The sequence below is a fragment of the Hyaena hyaena genome, unplaced genomic scaffold (genome assembly GCF_003009895.1).
Source record: "Hyaena hyaena isolate Hyena2069 unplaced genomic scaffold, ASM300989v1 scaffold_11, whole genome shotgun sequence".
NCBI lineage: Eukaryota > Metazoa > Chordata > Mammalia > Carnivora > Hyaenidae > Hyaena > Hyaena hyaena.
The window spans coordinates 2,999,113-3,018,733 of record NW_024080643.1 but is presented as its reverse complement, the minus strand read 5'-3'; the positions used below and the strand labels follow the sequence as shown (position 1 = coordinate 3,018,733).

At 46.2% G+C, this 19,621-nt stretch overlaps 1 protein-coding gene across 1 annotated transcript in view; it reads right to left on the bottom strand.

The window, feature by feature from the left end:
• USP12 (ubiquitin specific peptidase 12) overlaps window positions 1–17,386 on the bottom strand; it is a 96,985-nt gene extending 79,599 nt beyond the window's left edge. Inside the window, exon 1 of the mRNA XM_039255202.1 lies at window positions 17,152–17,386. Within this exon, the coding sequence (XP_039111133.1) occupies window positions 17,152–17,199 (48 nt within the window). The 5' untranslated portion in view covers window positions 17,200–17,386. The remainder of the gene's footprint in view (window positions 1–17,151) is intronic.
• Between the last annotated feature and the right edge of the window lie 2,235 nt (window positions 17,387–19,621).

Genomic DNA, 19,621 nt, shown 5'->3' with positions numbered 1-19,621 from the left:
TAGAAATAAATAAAACATTAAAAAAAAAAATCTGAAGCTGCTTTAATAACAACAAAAGTGAGTACATGACTTCAAAACAGAATATGTTAAAAAGGGGGAAAGAAGAGGAACGACTCTGTCTGGCCTCAGTGTACAATCACAGGCGAGTCTTATTCAGATGCAAGAATTGTATTAGGATCCTGTGTACTTAATCCACCTGTAAAACCACAAAATTATGCTTAGGTATGAAAAAATTTACACTTTGTTTCAAAGCTTACCCTAATTGCTCTGGAGTGCAATTATGAAAATATGCTGCACATGTAAGAAATTCACATCTGCACAGCCTTAAACATGATACAGAGAATAAATCTACATTCTCTCTTAGTGTTTTCTTTCAATATTTCTTTCAAATACAAGGACGTATAAAAGTAGTTACAACTCTGTTCTTAATCCCTAATGAAATGCTGGATCTAGGTGGAAATCATTAGGTGGAAAGCGGCTGGGGAGCTGCCTGACAGGAGTCACGCTGACGACACCTGGACCCACTGTCAAGGTCACTGGCCCAAGAAGAGACGACGCACGCACCTCCCAATGTGATGGCGACGCGAGTGCGCATCACCCGGGACGTTTTCTCACCACCACCCACCTACTCCCTCGTTCCAGCCCTGACACCACAAACAACACAACAACAACGATCCCGGATCAAGCCTCTAGACGCACCAGTTCACAGAAACACACAGGATGGAGGAAACCCTAACCACCGAAAAGATGCCATCAGCAAAATGCAGAATATGAGAAAAGCTATGGGTCACTCGGATTTCTTCAACAAACTGTTACTTATAAAAAAGAGTGAGACATCCATATGTAAGAGACAGAACGTCCAGGGGGCACCTAGGTGGCTCAGTCCATTAAGCACCGAACTCCATTTCGGCTCAGGTCACGATCAAGGTTCTCAATGTCAAGAATATCGAGACTCAAAAAGGACTCCTACTGGGTGTGAAACATGCTTAAGATTCTCTCTCTGTCCCTTCCTCTCTGTCCCCCTCTCTCCTCCTCTCCGCTCTATCTCCCTCCCCCCTCCACTCCCCTTCTCAGTCTCTCTCCCCCCGCCCCCCCCCCAAAAGAAGAGATAGAACATCCCAATGCAATGTACAGACCAAGCTATGTAAAACCATTTGACATAATCAGGCAATTTCAACAATGACTGGATTGAGGGTATGAAGAAATTGGGGCATGAGGGGCTGAGGGGCGGAGGGAGAGGGCAGTAAATGCTACTGCGTCGTCCTGGGGGAGGGGAGCTCCACAATTACATTCCGAGCAGTAGGTCTGGTGGCAAAAGCAACTAGATGGAATCTGGAGAGATCTCAGGCAGAACCCTAATCTTAAACCACTGACCACATAACTGTAGTCTGAAGTAAGCTATCTGCCCATTTTCTCATTTGTGAAACAGAAGACTACCATCTATGGGCCCATTTCACAGATTTTACAGTTGCTGCTCAGAAAAGATAAAGTCTAACAAAGGGGGCTAAAGTGGAGACAAGGATGTCGGTGATGCTTCTTCACAGCAGGTATTTGCCAAAAAATATATTCTGCATAAATTATTTTTACCGATGACTGACCCACAGTAACCAGGTTTTGTTGACTTTTTAAAATACATCTTCTATGAAACCAGGTCCTCCGGCCCTTTTTTGCTTAAGTTTTACATCTAATAGGCTAAAAACAGGAAGGGCGCTATAGTTGAAAAGGACGGAAGGGCTTTAGACGTCTCTTTCTCTGTCCCCATTGGGGACTCTGGGGGTGGGTGTTCTTTTCATGATGTCTCCCCCTTTCCTTCACCCTCTGGGTCAAAAGTACTTTTCATGAACTCATGGTAGCAAAAAGGAGAACTGTATGCTACAAATGTGAGTATGAGCCACGCATGTAGGTCGTATTTTAAAAGTACCAGACGACCCTCACAAGGTTTTTGCCTAAACCAATGCAACGGAATCAATATAACTCATCTGAGGACGAAATTACTGGAACATTAAACTGCTTGTGTAATTCTAATCCTTAAACTCCTGTTAGCTGTCTTCACTCTTCGTACATTCTCACTTCCTCCCCCATCCCCACTTTCCTTCATTACCTTTCCGACCCCACCCAGCTCCCTTCTCCCCCGTCCCCGTCCCCGAAGCCTTCGGGGACAGCCTGCCTTCCAGGAAGGCGTCAGGTCTGCAGCCCGTTCACCGTGCCGTGTGGGCATCCGTCCTCCAGACTAGGCTGCAAGTCCCTCAAGGTCAAGGACCGAAAGGTAACGAGCTCTACACACGGGTGCCTGGGACATACCCCGACCTCGGGACTGCCCCGCTGCCGCCATGGGATGAATGCCACCCCCCCCCCACACACACACACACAAAGGGTCTGCAGTCCTGTTCGGGCAGTTCTAAGAAACGAATACAAGCGGGGGAGCCTGGGGGCTCAGTCAGGGAGCCAGCGACTCTTCATGCAGGCTCCTGAGATCAAGGCCCGTGCTGGGCTCGGTGCTGAAGGGCAGGGGCCCGCTGGGACTCTCTCTCCTCTCTCTGCCCCTCCCCTCCTCGCCTTCTCAAAACAAAGAAACAAACATTAAAAAAAAAAAAAAAAAAGGAACTAACACAAATGGGGTTTGGGAAGATGAAAATGTACTGCAGAACCAAGCGTCTCTGACACGACGGACCCTGAAGGTAACAGAATAAAACAGAATAAAACAGTCTTGGCCTAAAATGGAGCAACAGAATGACGAGGAGAAATCACACGCGAAGTCAGAGAGAGAACGGCAAATCAATCTGCAGACTGTTGGGACCTCAGGGTCACACACACACACCCCATCATGTTTGTACACATACAGGCAACACCTACACACACATACCATCATGTTTGTACACACACAAGCAACGCCTACACACACACACACACCCCATCATGTTTGTACACGCACAGACAACGCCTACACACACACACACATCATGTTTGTACACGCACAGGCAACGCCTACACGCACACACACCATCATGTTTGTACACGCACAGGCAACGCCTACACACACACACACCATCATGTTTGTACACGCACAGGCAATGCCTACACACACACACACACATCATGTTTGTACACACACAGGCAATGCCTACACACACATCATGTTTGTACACACACAGGCAACACCTACACACACACATCATGTTTGTACACGCACAGGCAACGCCTACACACACACACCATCATGTTTGTACACGCGCAGGCAACGTCTACACACACACACACACACACACACACACACTCTTACAAGCCATTAACTCTCGGAAAGGCCTGCCTCTCCTCTTTGTAGGAGATGCATTTCTTTTTACTTCACATTAATTCCGTGCTTTTAAAAATAGTCAATGACTTCTTTTTTTTAACTTTTTAGAAATGTAGGATTAAAAGAAACTATTGTTTCCAAAGTAATCAGATGTCATATTCTTCAACAATACACAGAGTCAAACCCGAGTGATTTAGTTCCGTATTTAAATTCCGTAAAATTTGAATGTCATATTTGGATAGTTCAAACCAATTCATTAATTACCAAGCTCTAATTCGCTCCATTTCTGAAAGTGACCACATCGTATTTCAGAGGCAGTAATAAGTAGAGACTGTTTGCAGGGCTGACAGGAAGAAAACAACGCAACGTTTCTCAAGCGCTCCACGTCTAGCAGGCATAGAATCCGGAGGTTTTACGGATGTTCCATCGTGAAATTTCACTGCTCAGCCGGCCACACCCACCCCATCCAGCCGGCTCCCTGTTAGAGTGCAAAGTCACATTCAAAGACAGCCGTGTGAACTCTTATGTCAACCAAAAACATGCCCAAATATCCTTTCTCAAGAGTCTGTTCCAGACTTATCATCTGTGAATTTACCTAAATCCAAACTCTGTTTTCACCTTTACTTTTAAGATCTCAAGGCTGTGAGGCACCCGGCATCGGTATCACAAAGGAGCCACTCGAGAAACGGTAGAAAGCTCCTCAGGAAGGCTGAAAATTACTGAAGCCACGTTTGACTTTCCAAAGTCTGCTAAGATGATCTAATTCACCCCTGACAGAAAATGGCAAGAACATCACAAGCAAGCCGGGCCAGCGGGGCTGAAAGAAGGGGGCTGGTTCCTGCAACCGCAAGTGCAAGGTGAAGGGTAAGGAGAGCATTGGAGCACCGAGGCTGACACGGCCCTGCGGGGTGCCAGGGGGCCGGTGGTGGGCGGCCCCTCAGTCTGTAAGGGACAGAGGACAGAATCGCAGAGAGAATGAATCAGGTGACAGATTTTACCTGCTAGTTTAAAAGGACAATCCAGGGCATCTTCAAACAAGGCTGCCAATATACAAGTGTGGTCACAGGGCAAAGGCGTGATTCTCACGCGGGTGGGGGGACATCAGAAGCCAAGACTGCTTCCCTCTGTAAAGTTGACAAAGTCGAGGCATCGGCTTCACTGAGCATTGGAACGTGCCAGGTCTCTGTCCAACTGGGTTCCCAGTCCGGGGAACGTAAACCTCCTCATATTTAAACAATGTAGTAAATCAAATGAAACTAACAAACTAAACTAAAGAAACTAAAAGACATTCTTTAGTAAAGAAACTCTGACATTTCAAAGCTGTTCCAACTTTTGTTCACCTTTAAATAAATAACCCGGACTCCTATCAGTCTGAGAACATTATCAGTGTTACACACTTAAGTCCATCAAACACTACTCCTCCCCAGTTCCTAGATGAACCATCATTCAAGGCTGTAAGTCACAAACATTCTGAATATTGTACCTTGGAGCACCTGGGTGGCTCAGTCAGTTAAGCGTCAGGTTCTTGATTTCAGCTCGGGTCATGATCCACAGTTCAGGAGTTCAAGCCACACTTCAGGCTCTGCAGAGCCTGCCTGGGATTCTGGGATTCATTCTGTCTCTCCGTCTCTCTCTCTCCATCCCTCCCCCACTTATACCTTGTTTTCCAGAAACAAGAACACCCTTCTTCCCCGAATATCTCAAAACATTCTCCTCATGCAAATGTCAAATTACCAATTGCTACCCCCCAAGGTACCACCGTAATCATCCTGCATGTACCTTCATAAAGCAAATTAAATACCAGGGAATCTTTCCAACATCAGCAAAAAAAACAACAAAAACAAAAGTTGTGGAACAATATTCTAGGGAAAAAAAACAGTAGCTTCTTCAAAGTTATGCCTCACTTTTTAAACTGAGATAAACATACAAATCAGAATAAATGTTTTTGTCTACAGAATCTCATATTACAAACATATTTTCCATTCCAAAGAACAGAAGGCTTTTATATTATCCTCTCCTCGCCCCTAGAATCACTGCTTACTTTATCTGTGCCCAGATGGGCTCCATATCAGATGGGCTCCTGATATGATCCTAATTGGGAAGAATTACAAGAGTTCTCTTGTGAAGGATCCCTGAAAAGACCCACACAAACCGATAGTGTAGAAATTAACAAAATTTACTTTCCACAATTTTGCACCTTAAAAAAAAACAACTGTTACTAGAAGGGAATTACAGGAAATTTGCTGACATCCGAAGTTAATTGCTCTCTGGATGCCTGGGTGGCATCAGTCGGTTGAGCGTCCAACTTCGGCTCAGGTCATGATCTCAGGGTTCCATGAGTTCCAGCCCCACATCAGGCTCGCTGCTACTGTCCGGGTGGAGTCCGCTTTGGATCCTGTCCCCCTTTCTCTCTGCCCCTCCCCTGCTCAAGCTCTCAAAAATAAATAAACATAAAAAAAAAAGAAATTAATTGCTCCCTCACAGCATAATTCAGTAACAATTGTACGTTAATAAGAGAGCCAAACCCACAAACACCTTATCAAAGAAAAACCAAAACTCTCTGATTAACAAGAAATTTGAGCCATTAAATAGATTAAAAAAAAAAAAAAAAAATACCCTTACTTACACTTTGCTTCATCAATCACTTAAGCATCCTAAGATCAGGATCCTTAAAATACTCATTTTCAAACTCTGACTTGACTACACTCTCTGTCAAAGCGAACTCACAAGCCCTGTCTTGACTCCCACAGTTTGTGACACTCGCATCCTTTCCTTTGGAGGACAGGAAGTCCAATCAATAACGGTCATCTAATGATTTTAGGTCCTACTGACAGCACAAAGGACTTCCACATGAATGTCTCCTTTCACATGCATCCACTCATGGGGTCTAATGGGAATGGCTCTTCCATTTCACAGTTGAAATCCAAGTACAAATAATTAAGGAAGTGGGACTCAACCCTACACATACACACAGAAAACTTAGAAGTTAGAGACAAAAATTCCCAAACCCTTGTTTAAAAAGGAAAGAAAAACAATGTTGTCCCAACCACGACAGCTTCAACACGTTGGCTTGTAGATATCACCACGGATTTGGAAGTGGGGAAACATGGACCTCATCCCTAGTTGATGTGGTGATGACCTGAAGCCTTGTTCTCCGATCTGTGAAAAGAGGGTTAATACTACCTGAGCCTTCCTAACCCGAAGTGGATCTTCAAGATGACAGCTACAAGAAAATATGAAGCTAACCAAAGAATGACTAAATGACTGATTTTTTTGAAATGATTTTGAAATATCTCAAAAATCAATCTATATTTGGGTTTTCTCAGATATGATAGTAGTATTGCATTGTTCGATATGTCATCTTTTTGTTTTAGGCAGGTTTCTTGTTTAGCAATAGTTCGGTTTTCATCCAATTTCATAGTCCCTTCATCATAGTACAAATAAATTTAATCCATTTAGGTTTATTGTAATTAATGAAGCAGGGCTTGTTCCACTTTATTTTTGCCTTCTGTTTATTTATTATTTTTTTTTTTTGGCATCTTGTTTTTACTATTTTCCTGTCCTCAGAGTTTGAGTTTTAGTTTAAATTTCTGCTGGTTTGGAAGCAAGAAAATTCGTTTCCTGTGTGGACTCATATTTATCCACCCTTTATTTTTAACATGCACATGTAACTTTAAATTTTCTAATATTGGGGTGGGGGGGGATAAGACCTTTAACAGATTTTAACTACCCACTGAATAGTCTTCTATTCTACCCTATCTTGTTACTGTCGTCTTAAAAAAAGAAAAAAGGAACTTTTAACAATCAGCGTAATTAAATATACTGACATATTTTTATCAACTCCATTGTTTCATTATTCCTACAAAGTTCCCCTGAACTTACGTTTTCTCAGGCTAAATACACATTTTAATCATATTTAAAGAGAATCAACAGTAATCTATTGGTACTTCCTGATCTGCCCCCTCCTCTCCGGCCTCCAGGACCCCTTCCATGCAAACCAGCTACAGATTCCAAAAGTAGCACATTATTATCCCATGACTGTCCACCTCTGCTTGCATCTGGAATCCCACCTTTCTTGTCCAGGCAACAAATGACTTCCTTTCACAAAATGTAAACTCTTCTGTGAAGCTTTTCCCCTGAATCCTCTTCTCTCTCAGGGTGAACCACTTTCTCCTTCACATATGTATCGTCACCTAGAGAAAAGCCACCTCCTTACACTCACTTGTTTTATGTGCTACCCTCTCTTGCTGCCTCTCTCTCACCGTGGCATACACCGAAGAGCCCGCAGAAACATGCAGAGAAGGATCTCTGGTCAATCCGGATAGCTCCTGGCTGCGTGGCCATGAGGATCACTTTCTCCGTGCATCTATAACCCAATCGGGACACACTCAAGGGGAAACTCTGTAAGACCAGGGCTTATCATGGCCATCTTTGTATTCTCAGCACCCACACATGCCCTGGTAATCCTGTACTTCTCCTTTAATACTTCCTGAAAGTACTTACTGAAGAAAAGGCACTCTCTACACCCTCCAAAAAAAAACCCCAAAAAACAAACAGAAAAAGCGCGTCACTATCAGCTTATAAAAAAAAAAAAAAAAAAAAAAACCTTCCCACCCTCCCATGAAGAACGCTTACTCACCATCAGACAGAAGACTGATTAGGTCACTAAAACACCAAAAGAAAAATCAAAGGCAACAGTGCTCTAACTCGGCCAAAAGTTGCTGTGATTTAAACCGGCATTCCCAAGTACGAAAGGCGCAGACGGCTCCCACACCTGAAGCATCTCAGAGAGAATGCCTGTGAGCCACCACTGAAATAAACAGCCACTTCTGGTTTTCAGTTGGAAACTGGAAATGAATTTTTACCTGCATGCGGCCTCGGACATGTGGATTACTGCCGATGGTATCACAGGCAAGCTTCCACGCTCTGTAGACACTACACAGGAGTGGGGGTTTTTTGTTTTTTATTTTTTTAAAATAAAAAATCGAGCCTAAGCCAGAGAACATCTGGGATCATGAGAAGCTATAGCGCCGCACAGAATTATGTTCTCTAGTAAATGTCTCGTGCTTGCCACTGTCACAAAATCCGTCTGGACAGAGTCCTTTTGTGAAAGCAAAGACTTCGTTTCTTTCTCTCCAAAACAAATTACTTACGTTGTCTCCCTCCCCTCCTTCTACCACAAAGTCTAAGCATAAGATTTTACACGATCAAACTTCAGTGTGAGGTATTTTCCACAACACTGGGTCTCTGGTTACAAGGTTTCAGTCCGGCAGCTCCTACCTAACTCTCCAGCGCGGCCAGCATTCACCTTTTTCTTACAATCCTTAAAGTGCTTTACAGATATTTAAATAACCCTCTTCCAGCCCAGGAGGCGGGGAGAGACTAGGCTGTAGACCAGATACAAAAGCAGGCAGGGCACCTACACCGCAAGCCAACGAAAGACATTATTCCAGAAAAGGACAAAGGCACGGACAAGAGGAAACTATGAAAGGAAATAAGGCCTGCAGCTGACCGCCATGCACACAGCTCATTCTAACCACGGCAAGAAGTTGGTGTGCTTTTTTCGCTAGTATAAAAACTATGGTAAAATTTAAATAAAATTTTTTTAATGTTTTTTATTTATTTATGAGAGAGAGAGAGAGAGAGAGAGAGCGAGCAGGGGAGGGGCAGAAAGAGAGGGAGACACAGAATCCAAAGCAGGTTCCAGGCTCTGAGCTGTCAGCACAGAGCCTGACGCGGAGCTGGAACCCACGAACTGTGAGATCATGACCTGAGCCAGAGTCGGACGCCTAACCGACTAAACCACCCAGGGGCCTCAAGATTTTTTGTCTAAAAGTTTTCCCAACTTATCTCAACTTCTAAAACATGTTTGAGAATGTCACAAATTAGACCATTTTGATTTCTAGGTGAAAGAAACAAAATCTTTCTACAAGCTATTCAAAACAGAGGATGATGATCTACCTTCTTAGTTTATAATATCATAATCTCATCCACTTCAAAATAAATCTGTGCTTTCACAATGGCATATACTACTGCTAAGCTAGTTCTTGTGATGAAAATGAACTGCAGTAAGCACACTTCATAAAAGAAATTTCAATTTTGCTTACTAATATTTGTTGAGGCAACTAACATTAATTAGTAGCCCCCAAGAATCCTTTACACGCCGGGGCGGGGGGGGGAGCAAATCACTTTAGAAGGGTAATAAATAATAAGAACCAACACCATCGTTACAGAGTGCTTACTATGAGCCAGATACAATTTGGTCCTTTTTTGTTTTGTGTGTGTGTGTGTGTGTGTGTGTGTGTGTGTGCCTGTGTGTATGTGTGTGTGTGTGTGAGAGAGAGAGAGAGAGACAGAGAGAGAGAGAGAGAGAGAAGGGGAGGAGCAGAGGAAGAGAGAGTCTCAAGCAGGCTCCACTCTCAGCATGGGGCTCGATCCCATGACCCCCGGATCGTGACCTGAGCCAAAATCAAGAGTTAGACATTCAAACTACTGAGCCCCCAAGTGCCCCTCATTTTGTCCCCATTATACAGATGAGGAGACCATGGCATGGAGAACTTGTCCAAGGTCACACTCACACCTAAGGAAACAAATGTGGAATCTCTATAAAGGGCAGTAATTCAAAATTCTTTTGAATGATGTCAGAAAAGAAGAAAATCGCAAGCTTGAGTCAATAGTTCCATAGAATAGCCTGCTAAGGAATAAAATGGCAATATCACTAACTCCCACTAAATGCTTTTCAAGGAAAAAATATATAGTTACTTTGGACTGTAATTTTCCATGAACAGAACTGGATCCCTAGGCATAACTCATATTTAACTATATCTCACTCCATGCTCCTTATGTTATCTAAAACAGCATTAGACGCAACCTACTAAATGGGAGAAATATTTGAAAATCGTGTATCTGATAATGGACTAATACTCAAGATATAGAGAGAACTCATCCATACAGCTCTAGAGCAGGAAAAAAAAAGTCTGATATTTTAAATGGGCACAAAATCTGAACATTTTTCAAAAGACATATGGATGACCAACAGGTATATGAAAAGCTCATCATTAATCCTAAAAGAAGTGCAAATCCAAACCACAATGAGGTATAACCTCATAGCTGTTAGAACGCATTATCAAAAAGACAAGAAATAAACATTCGTGAGAATATGAAGAAAAGGAGACCTTTGTGCACTGTTGGTAGGAATGGAAAGTGGTACAGCCACGATGGTAAGCAGTATGGAAGTTCCTCAAAAAAAATTAAAACTGGAACTAACCCCTGACCCTGCAATTCCACTTCTGGGTTATTTATCTGGAGAAAAGGAAAGCACTAATTCAAAAAGATACATGCACCCCTGTGTTCATCGGCATATAAGAGTTAAGACATTAGAAGCAACCTAAGTATCCACTGAATGAATAAAAGAAATTATGGTATATGCGCACAATGGAGTATTACTCAGCCATAAAAAAGAATGAAACCTTGCCCTATGTTACACAATGGATTGATCTGAGGGCATTATGCTAAGTGAAATAAGTCAGACAGAGAAAAGACAAATACCATATGATCTCTTATATGTGGAATTTTAAATACAAAAACAAAAAACCAAACCTCATAAACATAAAGAGAATAGATGCGTGGTTGTGGGGGGGGGAGGAAGTCAAAAAGTAAAACAAAATAATACATAAAATATGATTAGAGCTTCCAAAATGATAGTATCAATAATGTATAAACTCTCAAAGATCAGAGTATTGAGTTTTAGATCAAAAGGAAAATAAACATATGAGAAATATTTATTAAAGTGTCTAGTCTAATCCCTTTATTTTACAAATGAGAAAATTCAACAGGAACTTTTAAGAGACTTTCCCTATCTACAGATCTAAATGTCAAAATGTGGACTAGAGGGGCGCCTGGCGGCTCAGTCGGTTGAGCGTCGGACTCCAGCTCAGGTCATGGTTTCACGTTCGTGGGTTTGAGCCCCGCATCGGGCTCTGTGCTGACAGCTCAGAGCCTGGAGCTGCTTCGGATTCTGGGTCTCCCTCTCTCTCTGTCCCTCCCCTGCTCATGCTCTGTCTCTCTCTCAAAAAAATAAAAAAAAAAAAAGTGGACTAGAATTTACCTTCTGGTCCAACTGCTTTTTTAAATATACCATGATGTAGGATACATAATAAAACATTATGTTAAGTTTCTGGAATTAAGCTACTGAAACAAAATCTGTATTAGATTGTAGATCAGACTCTAAATCTGAAAAATGAAGGTTTCTGGAAAGGAATTAATGCCACTAAGTAAACAAATAATCTTTCCTGAGACAGTAACACTGTTAGGAGAGCTAGAATAAATGGGACTTCAAAGCCAGGAAGAAAGAAACTTGCGAGCAACAAAATGGAGGTGGACTTCATCCCGGGGGGACCTGGTCAAAAGCCTGGAATCAAGTAAGACAAGATAAGCTGTGATCAAGTCTGGCTGAAACTGGCCACACGGATCATGGAAGGGTAAATAATCGACCTGCTCTGACATCTATTATAAAAAGATTAGCCCGAAACGGAAGGTAAGCAAAACCACATGATATAAAAGACAATCTTTACACACATTCCACACACTTGAATATGGTATTTAAAACTATATTTTACAGCAAAGTTTCAAATCCCCATGGTCTTACCTTTGCTTGTGATAATAAGTGCCTATTAGAATAAATCCACCATCTCGTATAAAATTCTATTTCTACTGACTACGTAACTTTATCCTCTCAGCATCAGTAAGTAAACTGTCAAAAACCTAGTCGCCTATCACCATACCTTACTGACTTAACAATCTTGCCATATTATCATTTTAAATATTAAACCCTCCATGCTTCTCCCTCAATCGTACAAATGTAAAAACTGGCAAGGCAGTCACTCGTGGGGAAAACGGAAACGTAAAATTTTATCTAGGGTATAAGCTCAATCAAGGTTTTTTAAAAAGACAAAATGTGCTCTGGGAGGTAAAGGAAATTATTTTCTTTTTGCTTAAGAATCTTCAAACTCTTGGGGCACCTGGGTGGCTCAGTCGGCTAAGCGGCCGACTCGGGCTCAGGTCATGATCTCAGTTTGTGACTTCAAGCCCCGCGTCGGGCTCTGTGCTGCCAGCTTGGAGCCTGAAGCCTGCTTCGGATTCTGTGTCTCCTTCTCTCTCTGCCCCTCCCCTGCTTGCACTCTGTCTCTCCGACTCTCAAAAATAAACATAGAAAAAAAATTTTTTAAGTGTTTACACTTTTTTTTACAGAGTATCTTCCAAATGTTCTATAATGAGGAGTAATTTTTAATGATGAAAATATATCTTAGCCAAACTCAGAAGACCAGGAGGCTTAAATAAAACTATTATAATACATATTCTAAATGTTTTTCCCACTAAGCCTCCTCACATACTCAAACATTCTTTCTTTAACCATTTACATGATTAAAAACTTATTTTTGAAGTTTTCCTCTAAAGTTAACATTTACAGCAAAAAGGAGCGAAACAGTGGCAACTCACATTGAATGTTCCAATCACAAAATCACTACTGTATGAATAAAATATTAGTAAAAATTAATTAATAAAAGATTTACATCCACCCTATTTCCTGAGAAAGGACAAAGAATTTTATTACTTAATATAATATTGTGAGTACATGAAGAGACAATCTCTCTCTCACACACACACACTCGGGGGGGGGGGTTCCTCCCTTTCCTTTCCTTCCGGAGTGATGATAAACTGCACTGACCATACATATATCTTAACTCTTCCTGAATGACCCGGATAAGACTCCAAACCAGAAGAAAAGACAAAGACAGCCACATTCGCCTGCAACTTTCTTTCAGCAAGTAGTTTACAAGTTACCATGCGTAGGGGGCTATGCTAGGTGCTGGTTTTTAAGAAGTAAACCTGTCAGGGGCGCCTGGGTGGCTCAGTCAGTTGAGCGGCCGACTTTGGCTCAGATCATGATCTCGCGGTTTGTGGGTTTGAGCCCCGCATCGGGCTCTGTGCTGACAGCTCAGAGCCTGGAACCTGCTTCGGATTCTGTCTCCCCCTCTCTCTCTGACCCTCCCCCACTCGTGCTCGTCTTGCTCTGTCTCAAAAATAAATAAATCATAAAAAATATTAAAAAAAAAAAAAGTAGTAGTAAACCTGTCGGACCCACCACGAGCTCGCTTGTGCCCTTGGCCTCGTGGACACTGTGCTGTAAAGGCCCTTCCTACCCCCGGCCCCTGACCGGGAGCAAGCAAGCAGCCGGGCCAGCGGCACCCCAGGGTCTACCACCTTCTACCCGTGACAACTTCTTGATGCAGCGCCCCTCCCCGACCAGGACTTCCACGACCCAAACCGGGAACAGTAAGGGGCCGTGGACGCTGACATGTTATTACGGAGCCCCTGCCACTGTGCGAGCCAATGTGACAGCCAGGACCCAGGCTGTGACTTCCTAGTCCGAGGCCACCCAAACGGCTCTACCAACTTCCACCTCAATTTTCAACCCTCTGTATGCGTCCGGCCCCTTTCCCCATCATTTCACAATTACGGCATACACACTATGAGGCAGCTACTCCATGGAATCTGAAGCTACTTCAGGAGCAAAATAAACATGTATTATTTCTTTCTGAAGTTTGAGAGAGAGAGAGTATGTACACACACACACAGGGAAAAGGCAAGAGAGAGAATCCCAAGCAGGCTCCGCGCTGTCGGCACAGAGCCCAGTGTGGGGTTTGAACCCATGAACCGGGAGATCACGACCTGAGCCGAAATTAAGAGCCAGAGGCTTCACCAACCAAGCCAGCCAGGCGCTCCTGAAAACATATTATTTCATGGACGGATAATAACAGGAGGCATTTCTAGACACATGTTTGCAAATCTATTCCCTGCAATCTACACGCAATCACTCATTTGAGCGAGGCTACACCTCAAACTTAAGAAAACCTGATTTTCACACGTTGGCACATCGACAGCAAGCCAGAGAAAGACGTATCTGAAGAGATCGGTTTTTAACAGCGCCTTCATCCGAGGAAGGTACTGCCGATTCGCCCAGATACCTTATGTTGACAAAGGAAAAAATTAGGCAAGCTTAATTACTTTGAGAAGAACATTCCAACTCAGCATAAACATCTTCAAAGATGCTGGTTCTCTGAGCAGTATCATTCTACCAGGTCCCAACTCCTCTTCCCTCTACCGCTGCATACACACCCCCAACCTCATCCGCGCCAACCAAACTCACTTCCCCCAGACACGGGTGGGAGAGACGAAGGGCTCTGGGATAGAACGGCTGTTCTATCATTTGTAGGAGTTAGTGCATCGCCAAACTGCAGAAATAAATGAGAGTCCTTCCCCTCAAGGCCTTCACGGTCTAATAAGGAGACAACAGAAAAATTTTAAATACAGTATGATCGATGCCACTGCGATTACAAAAATTCTGTGAAATTATACGAGAGGGATGGAGGGTGGAGAGGCAGGATTGAGGAAGCCTTAAGTAAGGCTACCGGCCCGAGAGACAGGCATGAACTCACCAGACAAGAGGTGAGGGAGAGAGTGAGAAGCCTACCAAAACCGCATCTACAAAGGCATAAAGGTAAATTATCTTTGCTTTTCCTGACTCTCAATTTTGTAACTCTCAGACGATGGGTTGCAGTCTTCCCTCAAGGGATTACAGATTACTTTGGGGCGCCTGGGAGGTTCAGTCGGGTTAGCACCGACTTCAGCTCAGGTCATGATCTCGCAGTTTGTGGGTTCAGCCCCATGTCGGGCTCTGTGCTGGCAGCTCAGAGCCTGGAGCCTGCTTCCAATTCTTCTCTCTCTCTCTCTCTGTCCCTCCCCTGCTCGCACAAAAATAAATAAAAACATTTAAAAAGTAAAAGAAGAGAGAGATTACAGATTACTGAGATATTCAGAATTACTTCGGGGAGTGCAGTGGAATTTATTCAAATCTGATTACAAACACATCCAATTCTAATGCCAGTTTTGGAACAATCTTATTTGGCTAGACACTGATAGTTCCATATTCACCAATAATACGCACAATATATGCAATTAATGCACCTGAGTGAAAGCCCTAGTAAGAGCCTAAGAGTCTAACATTCTTCAGGTCAGGTCGCAGTGACTTAGTGTTCGACTTGGCAAGCCCCTTCCTCATGTTCCTGATCTAATCAAAGCATATGTATTTATTATTATGTTAACCTGAATACTGTTTGTGTCCCTCAAGTAAAACATACACACCATGAAAGCCTTGATCGCTGCTGTTCCCCCAGCACTCAGCCAGTCTCTAGCACTCAGCAGGTGCTAAGTATGTATCCGCTATACTTGAGTGACTGAGTCGTCAGTAAAAAGGAACACATCGCTCCTGAAGCGATAGACTTTGACAATGAACTATGACCAGACAATCTGTAGAGCTCAGCAATCTGGCAAGATTATCACTTTCAAAGACTTAATTATCACATTCCTTTTGAAACAAGAAAATAATTGGCATATCTAAAAATAATGAATCCAAAAGATCCCGGGGAATCGTTTTAATAGAGTCCCTTTAATATCACTGCTTTCCTAAGATGTACATTTGTGAGAAAGAACATTTGGGGAAATGGAGTCTTCGAGGATTCTTCAATGGTTTCTTGAATACTGTGTGATTTTAATCGCACCTGACTTCGGCCATTTTTTTTGCACTGCTCCTCAGCGCTCAGTATAGAATCTGCTTCTAGAGCATCTTTCCAGCCTGATTCACCCCTCCTTAAAGAAAGACGTATGAAATGTAAGTCCAAGAAGATCGCTTGGGGATCAAAAATCAGGTGCACAAGAAGGGCCAGTAAGACAGAAACCAGAAGGAAAGTTCAGAAGACTTTAATGGCAGAATCACGAGGCCCACACTGCAAAGAGTAACTTTCTTCCCGTGGCGGCTCACAATCAGGATCCCTGGATGGAAGCTCAGCAGCCGCTGATGAAACGCATCTGCCCCCGTCGCGTGGAAAACGGGGCCCTTCTGGCCAATCACAAAACCACGCAGATGCAAACGCACCCACGGCGTGCTCCCATTAATCCGGGACTTCGCAACAGGCATTAGCGCTCGTCCCTTACGGTCGATTTAGAAGCCCCAACGAAACGCACCCCCCCCCCCCGCGACAGCCGAGCACGGAAACACTTCCAGCCGCACACAGAGGTGCCCGCGGCGTTACGGTAAACAATCGACGGGGGCGCCGCGGCCGGTTCTCCACGACGAGGCTGCCCCTGGACGCGCGGGTGGAAGACGGGGAGCTCGGTGCTCAGTACGAGTGGAACACGGGAAATTTTTCCACGGCACTTATTTAAAGTTTCCACCGTCAAACACACACCCCCTTCCCCGTCAGCGCCGGGTGGGGGCCTCGGCCTCGCCGGAGGCGCGGGGAGGAAATCTGCACTTGACTTCCGTCCTCTCCCGGCAGGAGCGAGACCCTGCCTTCCTGCCCGCGGACCCCCTACCCCCGCCCGGGGCCCCCTCCCCGCTCCGCGTCCTTGCACCCCGACCCCCGCCGGGGGGCCGCGCGCCCCCAGCTCGGGGTGCGCCCCGCCGCTCCGCCCCGGCGCCGCGGGGAGACTCGAGCAGTGGAGACGGGGGCGCCGACGGCCGGCGCCCGCACCCCGCCACGTCCGGCGCGGGCGCCCCCGCCACCCTCGCGCCGCCCCGGCTCGCCCGGGGGCGCCTCCCCGATTCCCGGGAGGCATCCGAGCCTCCCGCGCTCCCCGCCCGCCGCCGTCCAACCGCCCCCGCCCGGGCCGCGGGCCCCCGGCCCCTCACGCTAGGCCCCGCGGGCCGCCCGGGCGAGGGGCGGGGACGAGGGCCGCGCCGCGGCCGCCCGCCCGCCGGGGGTCCCGGGCCACCCCCGCCGCCCTCCCGCCGCACCTACCATGGTACAGATGGAGGCGAATTTGGAGACTGTCATTAGGATTTCCATCCGCCCAACGCCATCTTCCACCCAATCACAGCGGCGGCGGCGGCGGGCGGGGGAGGAGAGGCGCCGGGCCGCCCGCTTGCACCGCAGCCCGCGGGCGGACCCCCAGCCGCCGAGCACCCACGCACCGAGCCTGCGCTGCCGCCGCGGCCGTCGTCGCCGCCGGCGCTCCGGCACTCCCCGCCTCGGGCCCCAGTCCCCGCCCGCCCGCGCCCGGCTCCTCCCCGGCGCAGGGCGCAGCCGCCGCCTCCGGGCCCTGCCTGCCCGCGAAGCCGCCCGCCGTACGCCCCGCCCTGCGCGCCGCGTGGGGGGCGGCTGCTCCGCGGAGGCCCTAATGCCCCGCCAGCCCGACAGCGGCGCGGCCCAGCGGCGCGCCCCGCCCCCCGCCGCGCGCGGCCCCGCCCACTCCGCCGCGCACGCCCCCTCGGCCCCGGCGCGCGCCAGCCGCGGGCACTCCGGCGCGGCCCCACCCCGCGCACGGCCGGACCCCGCCTCCCGCCCGCGGCCCTCGCGGTCCTAGCGCCCGCGCGCCGGCGGAGCGGGGCTGCCAGAGCGGCGCGCGGGGAGCGTCCGCTCGCGGCTTGGGCGGCGGCGACCCGTGTTAAGTCCCGGAAGGGACCCTACCGAGGGCCAGGGGAGAGCCGGCCCCCACTGCCCGAACAGGAGCCGGAGCTGATGATCCGGATAATTCTGGGTGGGGTGGGAGGAAACCTGCTCTGTACGGTTAAAGTGACCCGATAGTCATCCTTACGTCCCAAGCACTTAGCAAAATGTAAGGTGGTCCGTGTCTTTGACACGCGGTGGGTCAAAACGCCGCAACTTAGCGAGACACTAATAACATAAAAATGAAACTGTGTTTTGCTCCTTGAATTAAGGCGAAAGATAAGCAGTGAGGAAAGGGGGCCAAGCTTGCCTCCCCGCCTCCCCTGCTGGCCATAAATTTAGAATATATTTATAAATACAGGACCTAAATATATTTGTTCTGAAAGTTGAGTTCCAAAGCAGGGAAGATTGCACGCAACCCAACAGCGACGGTACTGTTACCACAGACGAGTCTCCCCAAGTGAGAAAAATGTCGTGAGAGACGTACTTTAGCAGCGTCAGCTGAGCGTACAGTTCCTCTTTCCTACTTTTATAAAAGGCTCATGGCATCCTCTTCTTCATGGCAGGTGCTGAAGCTTTCTTTTTTTTTTTTTAATGTTTTTTATTTATTTCTCAGAGAGAGAGAGACACATGAGCAGAGGAGGGTCAGAGAGAGAGGGAGGCACAGAATCTGAAGCAGCTCCAGGCTCTGAGCTGTCAGCACAGAGCCCTTCGCGGGGCTCGAACCCACAACCTGTGAAATCACGACCTGAGCCCCAGTCGGAAGCTTAACCGACTGAGCCACCCAGCTGCCCCAGCTCAGCTTTATTTCTTCCTGCTTAAGAAAGTAGTTTGAGTTAGCAGAATAACTTCATTATGTTAGAAAGCTTGCAATATTTCCCGATTGGTGAGCTGCAGCGATGGGGTGCTTTTTGGGGTTCCCCATTTCGGTGTGGCTGAAGGCCTGGATTCAGATGAAGCCCTAAAATCAGATATGCCTTGCCTCATGGTTCAAAGTATTCAACACACAAAACAAAGCAAACAAAATTTAGGTGCAAAAACAGATTTCTGGTACGTGAATGCTGTTTCCATAGTGATTTCCATTATAAGCTTGCTTGGGGGGAAAACATTGCAAACAGAATATAGCTAAGTCCCCTAGTAGCTGGCCTGGTTCTCCAGCACCTACTTCCGTGGAAGCTGGGGCCCTCCTTCTTTGCCCTGACACCCAAGCCAGTGGCTAGGACCCTGCTTTACGCCACCACACACTCAGGTTTAGAGTGCTTCCCTCCCTGTATCCCTGCCCAGACTTGAAAGTATCGCCCCCCTGAACCCTTTCTATGTTCTTTCCTGCTTAGACCTCCAGGGCCTGCCAGTGTCTTGCCTATTTGGATAAATGCCTATATATAAGACCTGTCCTTCTCATTTACTATTCTTTCCAAGAAACAGGTTTAATGTGCCTGAACTTGAGCCCCGCCCACCAATATGCCTCTTTGTCCCTGAATCCTAAAATGTCACGGGAACAAAGGCCGCCAGCTTTACACATAATTCTATCTAAGAACCGGCCTTTTTAAAAATGGATTCCTGATGGAATTATCAAGAGTTGCGTCTAGGTGGTGGTGTAGCCGTCTAAATTCATAAGGGATGTCAAAGCTCCTAATACCAGAACTTCACAATGCCTTCTCTCCCCGGCCTAAGGTTGATCGGAGAGGCATAGATATTAAAAGACATTCTTCTATGTGCTAGGCACTGCCCTGGGGTATTTTTTTTTTAACCATATGTAATACAGTTACGATAGGATTTGACTGAAACCCCACACTTTTGTACCCTGAGCTTAGAGGGGGTC